Here is a 12,748-nt window from a genome sequence, read left to right as displayed (position 1 = left end):
ATTACCATAACAGGGATTCAATCCAGTTCTTAATCTTAGAACTTCTCTCCTCAGCCATCTATTCGGTAATCTATCAATAAAAGGGAAATGTATATCTTTTTGCCAGGCCTGGGCCATAAACTGTACCGACTTTTTCGTCGCCAGGTAAACTTCGTCCTCAGCTCGGGATACCTCATATCCTACCTCTCTCAGAGCCTTCCCCGTAAGCTCCATTTGGAGGGTCACAGGATTTACATCTAGTCCCAGCAGTAACCAACCATACTGAGGGGATTTCTAACCCTTTTAGCCCAGGTTCGTTCACTCATCAACGCTTCTCTCCTACACCATTGTGAGACTTTTAATTCGTCCTCGGTACCCAGGCGCTGCCAGAATCTAACTAAGGCCATACAAACTGTTATCTTCCAGGAGGTTAAACATGTTTCTAACCTTAGAGCTTGCACCATGGAACATTTGGGGAGTGGGAATACATTTTTCAAAGCTTTTCCCCCCTCTACATCCCATCCATGTTTGCCACCCAAAAACAGTAACCCTGCCCCATATAGAAATTGCGGGGGGACCATAGCTAGATATGCCTTTAAGACAGGCCTTTCCGACTTTTCTCCATAGCTTCCATTACATTTCTTAAGGCCATTTATTGACGCTGCTGCCCTTGTTCTACAAGCATCTAGGTGGGTTATCCATTTAATATTTTTCTGAAACCACATACCCAGGTACCTGTACTCTTTTACAGTTTCCAGCTTTTCGGGACCTGGGTACCAGCTATATCTTATTTCCCTTCTCCTAAAGCATAGAATCTTTATTTTGTACATGTTAACCACTAATTTGTTCAACTTACAATACGCATGAAAGCTATTCAACTTTCTTTGTAACCCGATCTCCGTTTGGTCGAAAATTACCAGGTCGTCAGCGTATAAAAGACATGCTATATGTTTCCCATTTATTTTAGGGCTTGCCCCCATTGCTTTACCTAAAATAGAGGGCAGGTCTGCTATAAAAAGTGAAAAAAGTTGAGTGGCCAAAACACACCCTTGTCTTAGCCCATTTCCAATTTCAATTTTTCTTGATATACTCCCATCTGTGGCTAAAATAATCCATGCCCAGTTTGCAGTGTGCAGAAGTTGTATTAGGCTCAACAATTCTCTGGGGATATCATAGCCAATCAATGTCTCCCACAGCTTCCCACGGTCTACTAAGTCAAACGCAGCGCGGAAGTCCACGAAGCAACAACACAATCTACCATTCTGCTCAATGGACTTTCCCGCTATGGACCAAAGTGCGAAGCAGTGGTTGCCTGTCGAATGGCCCTCCTTAAACCCCCCTTGCTCTGGGAGTATAACTTGGTTCAGCTCTGACCACTCCTTTAGTTTTTCTAGGATCAATTTGGCGAATACTTTTTTGCCTATATCCAGCAAATTAATTAACCTATAATTTTTGGGTGAGTTAAGGTCCCCTTTTTTGTGGCTAGGCCTTATTATTGCACCTCTTCAGGTTTCTGGGATTTGGCCTGAGGTAAGTATCCCTTGGAACATTTTTGAAAAGAACAGAGCCCACCAATCCGTCCTCTTTTTTATCACCACCGCAAGAAGATTGTCAGGGCCAGCTGCCCGTGTCAAATTTAAGTTGGACACCATTTTTTTGACATTATCAATAGAAATATGAACCTCAGTTTCTTTACTCACTCCACCCAATACTATAAAATTGAAACTTTCCATTTCATTCCAGAGCCCATAAATTTCCCCCAAGTATTTTGCCCACTCATTTTCAGAGATCACACATTTCAGGGTGCCTCCTTCTTTATTTGAACTTTCTTGCACCAATCTCCAAAACCCTTTCAAATCTTTAGATTCTAATGCGGTCAGCAATTTGGCCCAGCAGCTCTCTCTAAATCATCGTTTTTTGTTCATTACCAGCATTTTATAGCGCCTCCTTTGCTTCCGGAGATTATTCCACAGTTCTACACTGTATTTTACCCTTAATCTTCGTTCCAGTTGCCTAATTACGCTTTTGGCCTTCCTACAATCCTCGTCAAACCGTCCCCTTCCTTTCTTATACCCTGTACTTCCCCTCTCGCCTCTGGGGTTTCTTTCTTTAATTTTTACCCTCAGGCAATCCACTAATACCCTAATTGAATTCTCAAACCAGGAGCTCTCATATACAATTGGTATATCTTCTACCAACAGCGTCTGTTAAACAGCTACAAATTTTTCCAGATATTCCTCCGTAATCCTAGTTGTTAGTCGTCTAGGATACTCGACTTGCACCGGTAACACTGTCTCCCTATGTTGTTTCTTTTGCTCACATATTTCCAGCCTTAACGGGAAATGATCACTTCCTTCTTCACCTGTCAGGTCAAATGTTTTGATTAACTCAAAATACCGGACTTGTATATAAACATAATCAATTGGGCAGGGTTGCAGGCCTGACTTAAAGGTTCGCTTTGCAGGTCTATCTACATCAAATCTCCCATTCGCACACATCAGCCCTAAAGCCCCCAACATTTGACCTAAAGCCGAGTCCTGTTCTGACCATTGTCACCCTTGGAAATATTGCATTTTCAATTTTGAAATAATTCAATTGATCCCGACTCCATTGATCGGTCCTTGCAGGATTTAACTTGTGATTAAAATCACCCAGCACTAGCATTACGTCTCTTGGATAGGTCTCGATCATAGATGACAGATCTTTATTCAGTTTTTCCATCTGTTCCCTATACGGCCTCGCTTCCCCCTTTTGAATGTACACATTTACAATAATAATACCATCAAACCGGGGGTCAGGGTTCAGCAATAACACTCTACATCCTATAACCCATTTACATTTCGCACTCAACAAAACCACTTTTTTGGCAACTTTAGTTGATACCAATGTCCCTTGTCCCCCTGAAGGCCTGCCAAAATGTTTTCTTACTGCTACCTTTGTCTGCTGATCAAACCCTACACTTACTTGGGTATCGTTACACAGCCAGGTCTCTTGCAGGCCGACAATGTCACATTTATCAATGATCTTTTTAAAATTCGCCTGCTTTTCTATTCTTTTAAACCCAGAAACATTCCAAGATAACACTGAAAGGCTGTGCAAGGACCCAGATACCTAGTAAATTTCATTTAGACTCCTGTTCATTTCATAATCAAGTAGTGCCAAGGCTCTATATCTATTTACAGCTAAAATGGCATCTTCGCCTGGCTCCTGCACCCTCTTACCTATCGTAATTTCTATGTTATCCTTTTCTTCCCAGCAGGCCCCATCATTCTGATCTGCCTTTGTACCAGACCTACGTGGTTTAAAGAGAATGGTCTCTCCTGTGTAGTTGGTCCTTGCATTTCTAATTTTTTAACCAGCCTAATACCTTCTTTCTGTAAATCAGGTTCCGTTCTGATTAATGATGACTTTACCAGTTCGGAATACAACAGAACCTTAGTAACTTTAGTCCCCTTAATATTTACAGAGAGCCCCACTTCTTTGAGGTCTGCTGAAGAAATGCTACACAAACTTTTACAATTAGCAAGACAGAAGAGCAGTTGGGATCTATTCAGCGGGTTTAATTTTCTCACCTTTTTTCCCCCCTTTCCCCAGTCACTTGCCTCAAAAAATAGCCACAAGTCTGAGTCTCCATTTGCCTCTAGCTCTCGAGAAATCCTTAGTGGGTCCCTTTTGCTTATGTTTCTTTCGTGGGACATACCAGTCTCAACCTGCTCTTTGCTGATAGTAATGCTTTTGTCAACTTGCGGTCTCAATGCCTTCCTTTGAGCACTTTGACTGACAGCTCAATGTCAGTCTGGCTGTCGGTTCGGTTTCCACCCTCCGAGATACCTGATGCTCATCCGGCTGAAACATGATGGTTTGCCCAACTCTAAATACAGCGGTCAAACCAGGATTATGACAGCCACATTTATGATGGAGCACCTTGCCCACAAAACTCTAAATACATTCCTAAGTGTCTGCCCCTTTTCTAGATGAAAGTTTAATAATGTGCAAATAGATCTATACACATTATAAATAAGCGCAAATTGCGATTTAAAAAAAAAAGACACCAAACCTGTATATTACAGAAAACCTGCCCTTGAGCTGTGATTATACTATAAAAGACATCAGGGATATCCAAATGTATTTATCCCTGAAAACCAGAAAACCTGACGTACCAACTGTATCATAAATATTAAAAGACCTGGATATAATTTCAGACTACAGTATTGAAAGTGATCTGACTCCAAAATTTACATTTTCTTCACACTACATTGAGGGAATTTCATTCACAATTTTCCCAAAGTGGTTCTGTATGATTTATTAGAGTTAGAGAACAAATGTGCAATAGCCAAGCCCCTTAATCAAAACCTTATTTCGAAACAAAGATTTGCATTAAATTCCTTTACAAATGATCGATCCATTGTAATTAATGAATTAGATGAGGGAGACTAAATAGTCATTATAGACAGTGAAGTATTCAGAACCAACATTGATAGACATCCTTCTGACAACAATACATATGAGGAACTATCAGTGACCTCTATAAATAGTATGTCAATTTGCTACTTAAATTGCATTTAATAGAATGGAGAGACACATAGTTATTCGGACATAGAATATAAAAACCTTACGGTTCCCTTTCCCAATTATCATCGCATCTAAATTATACACAGTACACAAATCAGGACTGTTCCCTGCAGGTAGACCGATCATTTGAGGTTTCAGCTCACCAACAAAATGTTTAGGAATATGTAGATAACTTCCTTCACCATGCTGTTTGGAATCTCATCCAAGTTATGAAATATAATCTGAATGACTTTGAGGATGTCATGTAGACCAAGGGCACGATAGTTCTTATATTGGATGTTGCTTCTCTTTGCAAGTGCCTACTATCATTAATGGCTATTCAAGACAGAGAGACACACGCATAATTGCTCCCTAGGATTTCATTCTAAAGTGCATCTGTATGATAAAACTCATTTGTGTGCATCATTCACAACATACTATTCTACGTTTCATTAAATGCCAGGCAGAAATTTTTCATATTTTTCCACTTTCACATGTTTGACTATTCTGGTATTCCAAATGACATCCACACAGCACACTCAGTTATCTGTTAATCGTTTACAGATTAATATTCTCCAGTTACCATTTTACCTTGTGTTCATTGTTTTGATTAACCACCAAACAGTAAACTGTAACACACCACATATGTTAAACCATATCAATATTATTACATCATTTTACTATCACACAGGGTTCGTGTACTATCTCACAGTTCAATTCCAACATGCCTGCTTCTCTAACAATATCGCTTGAAGAGAAGTCTAATTTTCAACTCCTACCTTACATTGCCCACTTCCTGATCTTTCACTTTGAAAATACGTTTATTTCTCAGGTATTTACCATTAACAAACACCATACATATTATAACCATCGTACATCATTAACATATCTCCCTTAATATTTTTTTTATAAGTCTGTAGTCCAAATATTGATGTTAGGGCTGGACATGACTTTAGTTCGGCAATCACTATTTGATACTGATCCGGCGTGACACCTAATCAGGGATGAATACTCGATAATATCACATACAAATGGCCCATACACATTCAACCAAATCCCTGATGCACTGGGGTCATGTTTTAATGACGTTAACATTTGTTTCCTTCACAGGTTCATGCTAACATTTCTAAATGCATAACTTAACCTGTATATCAACTCTCTTTCCTCTGGTCGATGGACCAATTGGTTGAGTAGTTAATGGTAATAATAGTACTATCTATCTAACTATCTTGTTAGGTATATTATAAAAGACTTTCGGTAAGATTAATGAAGTTTATCTCAAATAAATGTGAATAATTAATGCTCATCGTATACAGATCACAGATGCAAACAAAGAATCTCACAAGAGGGAAGAAAAAAACATCAGCAAATGCAAACAGTGTCATACTCATCATCAAAAGAACGATATGCATATGAAGGAGTGGACAGATGAAGAGACATAAGTTTCAGCAAATAAAAAAATACATTTGCAAGTGATTATGCAAAGTACGAGTCAGAAGGAATATACTAACCCAAGGATCAGTGAAATACCACACCCTGGCTAAGGAGGTAGTGAGGGTCCATTGAAATAGAGTCAGGGAACAAAGATTTCCGGACTCAGGAACGGGACAAAGGAAGGAACAGCTAGGCCTCTCTGCAAACCGACGGACAGTGACAAATCATCCCTCTCTGCTCCCTCCCCTATGACGCTCTGTCTCTTCCATAACCACACCCCAAAGGCACCCAAGTTATACCCTAATACCTACATGTCCAACCCACAATATTTGAAACAGTTTATAGAAGTCGATTTTTCATTCGATGGTCCGAAGGGTGGCTCATCACACCACCATGACCACATTCATGATTCTATAGCCTCTTATTCATTCCAACATTCCCATCATGTAATACTCGACTAGTGAATGCAAATATATTTGTTCATATTATATGTAATATTTTCATAGTTCGTGTTAGACCTGGCACCATTGACGTGGGTCTCCCTTCCATTTTTGCTGTTGCCTCATGTATTTTTGCTGGTGTTGTATGCTTTGGACACTGTGCCACTGCTAATCAGTGCCACCGTGCAAGTGCTTCCTACTGTAAATTGATGTACTAATCAGTGGTTCCATGTTTGGCTATTTGGATTACTTGTCAGACCCTAGTCTAGTGCACTGAGTGTGCCCAGGGCGTGTAATCCAAATGCTGCTGGTGGGCCTGCAGCACTGGTTGTGCCTCCCACAGAAGAAGCCTTGTAAAATATGTCTAAGGTCTGCCATTGCATAGCCTGTGTGCAGTCTGGTACTGTCATGCTGACTGGGAAAGTGCACCCACTTCCCAGTCCCTAAACCTTCCCTTTTCTTCATATCAGTCACCCCTATGGTAGGCCGAAGGGCAGGGTGCATTGTAAGCATAAGGTAGGACAAGGCCTGATGTGTGTGGTATGTCCTAATAGTGAATTACAGCCATTTTCGTTTTTCACTATTGCAAGGCTACCTGTTCTCCATAGGCCAGAATGGTCTGCTGGAGTTATTACATTTTATAATCCTAACTGTCTCAGAGAACATGGTAGAAATTCGAGTTTAGTATGCCTGAACTCTGAATAATAAAATCAATTTTTTAGTGAAGTTTATTTTAATATTCCGTGTTTGCAAATATCAGTTTTGGAAAGTAGGTATTTGCTTGTCTAACCATTCAAACCTGCCTCTGCTAGTTTGTGTATTCCTATGTCTGGTTTTGTGAGTGACCGGGCTGGGGAATTCCAGGAGACAGGCTGAGTCACCCAGTGTTGAATAGAGAGATCTGCATCTAGATGGTAGGGAGGAGTTACACCTGAACCTTGAATAGGGCTGTGCCTGCCTTCCACAATGCTGGCTCCACCCCTGAGGAGCAGTTGATGTCTCTGCCCTGCACACTGAAAGAAGAGAAGGAGTCCTGTAAACAAAGTGCTCCAGGATGGTACTTGCCTTCCACAATGCTGGCTCCACCTCCTGGGGGGCGTCTGATGTGTCTGCCCTGCACTGTGAAAGGAAAGGAGAAGTCTGTTAAACATAGTGCTTCAGAACTGGTTTGAACTGGGCAAAAGCCCCGCTCCCCTCGGAGAACAAAGGATTTTGGGGTATAAATATTGTGACCCTGATCCCATGAAGTTAGATCATTTTGGACTACAAGAAGAAACCTTTACTGAGGAGAGGGACCTGAAGAAACTGAGGAGAGACTATTCCCAAGCTGAAGTGCTGCTTGAGGGATTGGCCTGCAGTGGTTGCTTTACTGCCAAAGGAAGAAGAAAGGCACTTTTTGTACTTTGCTTTCAACTTGTGAAGCATCTACAAGGCCTTGGAAAAGAGCTTGCCTCCAGCTGAAGTCTCAGGGACAACAGACTTTACCCCCCAGCTCCCAAGAGTTCTTTTGGAAGTGCCTGCTGCTGTTTTGGGCCTTCTGAGGAACTGCATGTCGCAAGGAACTGGAAGGGCGACTCAACGAGAAGAAGCGCGTCACCGTCGCTGTGCCTGCCGTCGCAACTCCAGAGAAGGAGGGTGCACAGCTGCTGTTGTCGCACTGCACTGCATCAGGAGAAGAATCTCACAACGAGGTCGGAGCGTGTCGCCGTCGCTGTGCCTGCCGTTGCAACTCTGAAGGAGGGTGTCGCCGCTGGAACTGTCGCATTGCACCGCATCGACCAAGAGCACCTCGCATCCCCCGAGAAGCACGCTGCCGTCGGAGCTGCTGCCGTCGCATCTTGGATGTCGCCTCTGTAGTTGTCGCATCAAGCGTAAGTTTCACACATCGTGGGATAAGAGCGTCGCCGCTGGAGCTGCTGTCGTCGCATCTTGGATGTCGCCGCTGTAGTCCACGCATCGAACCGAGAGCTTCTCATATCCCCGAGAAGCGTGCCGCATCTGGAAGATCTTCACGTCTTTATTTCTTTGCACCTGACTTTGCCGCATTACCCATCGCTGCGACATTGTTTGTCGTGGAAGCGCAACGCAACTTAAGATACATTGACGCAGAGCGTCGCATCTAAGAACTGAACTGAACTAAGCTTAAATCTACCATTTTAAAGTAATCATAGTGTGTATTTTTGTTGTTTATGGTCTTGTGGTAACTCTATATAAAGTTTACTTATTTTTTATATAAAACCTGTGTGGTGTCCATTTGTAGTGTTGTCACTGGGTTACTGTATGTGGTCGCAACTGCTTAACTTACATCGCCTCTGAAATAAGCCTTGACTGCTCGCGCCACGCAGCCTAGAGTGTGAGTAGGGGTTATTTTGGGAGTGTAACCCGGTTTCTAACCGCAGCCCAAGCTTCTATAGGAAAATGTGCAGTTCCATCATAATAATGTTGTTGGGACCGCCGACCGGAGGTCAGTCTGCTGGTTCCGATTACGCTGCGATGTTGGCAATTATGACCGACATCAGGCCCTAACTGTGGATACTGTCTAGATATGACTTATTTATATGGTTTGCCATGGTTGATGTTTTATTTTCTCTTAACGCTAGATTATCTTTTATATTTGAATTCTACTAGCTAAACTAAATACGTTTTTTTAGATTTGTTGCATTCTTGATAAGTTTCCAGTAAAAGGGAGAAAACGTGTCAGCTACCAGCGGTCATTTGATCACTCTTTCTGTACAGTTTCTGAATTGCAAAAGTATTCAATGTGCATGTATGTTGACTAGGATTAGGTTCATTTGAACAGCTAGAGAGTCAAGTTTGTGTGCTGCCACTGGATAGTTATTCTTTCTCGTTAGCCATCTTTGACGAAATCCGAACATGTTAGAAACAGCTGTCATTGCAACTCTAACAAAGAGTGAGATAAGCTATTATTATATTCTAATTGCTTACATTTCATTACAGGAAAATTTTTTGTTGTAGAGAGAGTCGTAGAATTTAGAATGAATATGTTTGGAAAATTCCATATAGCTAACCAGTATTTTGTGAATTAACTAACCAACTCGGTGTGAACAGAAATTACATGAGTCCTAATTGAATACCAAAGAGTGCTCTTCAGGCCATTTGGGACAGAGTGATTTTATCCCAGGTACAGTTTTATAGCTAATTTTACAGCTCTTGGAGGAATTTAAATGCCTTCTTCATCTGTTATGAACATTTGTAGACTGTCTTATATAAATGTTTTTTCACAATTAGTTCCACAGCCAGCCTCAGATGAAATGCACATTAAGACTCCATAGAAAGAAAAAAGCTTTCGCACAAATATGTTTGAGTATTTAGCATTCTTCACTTTTCTGTGCATTAGAAATATTTCCAATGTATTCATTACCTACAATAACGATGTTTCTATGTAAAACATCGAATTTCCGTTATCCCCCTTTGTGCTTTTTATTTTTGAAGAGCAGAGGCATAGCAAGTGGGGGGCGGCCTACCCCGGACGGCATGTATTTTGGGGGCGACAAACGCATGAATTATCACCAGCACCCACCGCTCTTCAGCACGTGCGCGGGGCGGGAAAGGCAGAGATCACCATGGGCAGCAAAGTGCCTAGCTACGCCACTGTTAAAGAGCATGTTATGCGTTAATTTCTTGTGAAATTTGTGATAACTCCTGTCTGATCAAACACTGGTGGTCAATTGAACACATGCCTCTGCTGGCTTGGGTTTTCAGTTGGTTGTGCAAGAAACGTGTTCCCTACATTATACTACAGTACAACAAGGACCTCATTTATAGGGATTTGGCGTATGGCAGTGCAGCAAGTGACTGCACTGGTGCCGTTTCAGCAGCCCAGCACTAACGAAGGCAACTCAGCAATTTGCGCTGCCCTGTCATTCTCCATATCGACGAGGTCTTCTGCGTGACCTCATAAATATAATTTTGTAGTTTGTGCTGCCAGAGCTTCACAAAAAGTATGCTACGACGGCGCTAAGTACTCATGAATATGCCCTAAATGCATTATTGTGCATGCAAGTATGGTATGCTTAAAGTAATTAAAATTTGCTATAGTATCTAGAGAGTGTATACATTTGTAAATATTTATTTTTGTTTTGCAAAAGCCAAGGTATATCGAACCTCTTGACAGATGCAGTCAATACGTCTGTATTAACACTGGGTGGATGCTATACAACGTTTCAAGAAACTGCTACAAGAATGTGGAAAAACCTGACTGTGGCTTTCGAGGAATGCCAGTTCAAATTAACACTGATACCTGCTGTCCAGAATGGGAGTGTCCCTGTAAGTTGTTTTCTTTGGCTAATTCTATCATTGAAAATGCATTGCTGTATATAAATAAAGTGCCAATATATTTGGAGATTTTAAAACAACTCAAGCCAAATAGTTTACATTGGTTTCCAGCTAGCACAGGTGCTAATGTCAAATTAACTGTCCTGACACATAGATTGTTGACACAATTTGTCTTTCATGTTGTCTTCACACTACAATGTGATGCATTTAACACTCAATTTGATGAAAATCTCAGTGTCATCCAGGGAGCTGAAGCAGCAAATTGTTACCTTCAGTATGGGATGCCGTTATATTTGTTAGCTTATTAGGTTTGTTCACAGGAGTGGCCTGTGCAGGTGAGAGCAGTGGCGCGGGGGGACGGGGACAATGGGGGGAGATTTCCACATTCGTCGACAAGGGGAAAATAATTATTTATTTCATTTCCCCTCTTGGTCATTTGTCGAATCCCCCCCTAACCCGGCCCCAGCACCCCACCACTCTTACCTGCATGGGCGGCTCCTTTTTAAAATGTATTTATTTATTTTTTTATTTATTAATCATCATCAATTCATTATTTCATCACTTCCTGATTACACAAAATAGATAAAGTAATCCTTATACTTCATTTTTAGAATACAGAGAAAAGAAATATAAGCACAGGCCAATTTTCGCTATATTCACATCCTTGCGACTTTGTAGCCCTGTCAAGTACCTTCTTCTAGCTTCATAATGTACAGAGCCCCCCGTACACCATGACCTTGTTGCTGTTGATAAATCCTGTTGATCCACCCTTCAAACAGTTTTTCTCCCCTCTAATATGATGCTCCTGGCTCCTCCCCGCTAGTTTCTCTCCATCCTTTCCCTCCATTCTGTAACTGGAGCCCAAATTTGTTTCCCTAAGTGCTTTGCCTTCCATCCTTTCTCCTCATATAGTGCCTTCTCCATATTGTACATAGCCAGTAACCGTGACATCCATTGTTGAAACGTTGGGGGGGTTTGGATCTTTCCATAGCGATGCTACACATATCCTGCTTATAGCCATAGCCAGATATAAATTCCTGGTGAGCTATCGGGACCCCTTCTTTCGTCACCCCCAATACCATCACTTCATAAGTTAAATTTATATGACTCCCCATTACTCTGCCCAAAAACTGTTCTACTGCACTTTTGAATGGATCTAGAATGGGGCATGAAGCAAACATATGAATCGTATCTGCTTCCATGCTTTGGCATCGCGGGCAGCTTATACCGCTTGTTCCCCCCAATGAGCTATTCTATGCGGTGTGTAGTATAGTTCAAATAAGGTTTTGTAGAAATGCGCCTGGAGGTTCGCTACCTTTAATACTGTATTTGCCAATTTGAGTGAGGTTTCTAACTCATTCCCGACTATATTCAGTTTTGTTCTCCATTTTTCCGATACTTTCCCCCAATCATCTTCCTTGTAGTGGCTCAGTTCTTCATATATATGTGAGATTGAGCATCCCTCCTCGCTTTGTAATCGCTCCATAACTTCTTCCCTTTTAAATACCTTATTGCCTCCTTGCTTCTTTAGCAAGGCTGACCTAATATGCAGGTATTTGTAAAAGTCTCTACGCTCTAAGTTATATAGATGTTGCGCCTTATCCAAAGTGATTATACCTGTTGAATCTGTAAAATTCCCAATGGTTTTTACGCCACGCTCATCCCATTGTCTCATTACATTGTCATGGAAAACCTCCGGTAGCGAGGGGTTCTTAAATAAGGGGGTGTAGTAATTCATTCTTCCCAGCCCCAACTTTTTCCTGACAAATGTCCAGACCGATATTGCAGCCCCTAGTGTCTTGAACTTTACTTTCTTATAATAATTTGCTTCGCTAAATGTTAAAAGCCATTTGTTGGTCTCCGTGGTTATAAGTTCATATGTATCTGGGATACACTCACTACCCCTCCATTTACCTAAGGTAGTACCCCCTAATAGCCCTCTTGTATATTGGAGGACCGACGCCCAATATTATGCCCTGAATTTGGGTACTGTCAAGCCTCCCCGATCCCTTGCCAGGGACATGAACTTAATGGCCCTTCGCGTTCTG

General features: G+C 41.6%; 1 protein-coding gene across 1 annotated transcript in view; it reads left to right on the top strand.

Moving 5' to 3' along the window:
- Positions 1-12,748, top strand: part of OTOGL (otogelin like) — a 1,110,282-nt gene that overhangs the window by 801,127 nt on the left and 296,407 nt on the right. The window contains exon 35 of the mRNA XM_086931129.1: positions 10,514-10,691. Coding sequence (XP_086787255.1) covers positions 10,514-10,691 — 178 coding nt within the window. The remainder of the gene's footprint in view (positions 1-10,513; positions 10,692-12,748) is intronic.

This window comes from Lissotriton vulgaris, chromosome 1_1 (genome assembly GCF_964263255.1).
Source record: "Lissotriton vulgaris chromosome 1_1, aLisVul1.2, whole genome shotgun sequence".
In the NCBI taxonomy this organism is placed as follows: Eukaryota; Metazoa; Chordata; class Amphibia; order Caudata; family Salamandridae; genus Lissotriton; species Lissotriton vulgaris.
The sequence above is the reverse complement of the archived record's forward strand: the minus strand, read 5'-3'. Positions and strand labels throughout refer to the sequence as shown.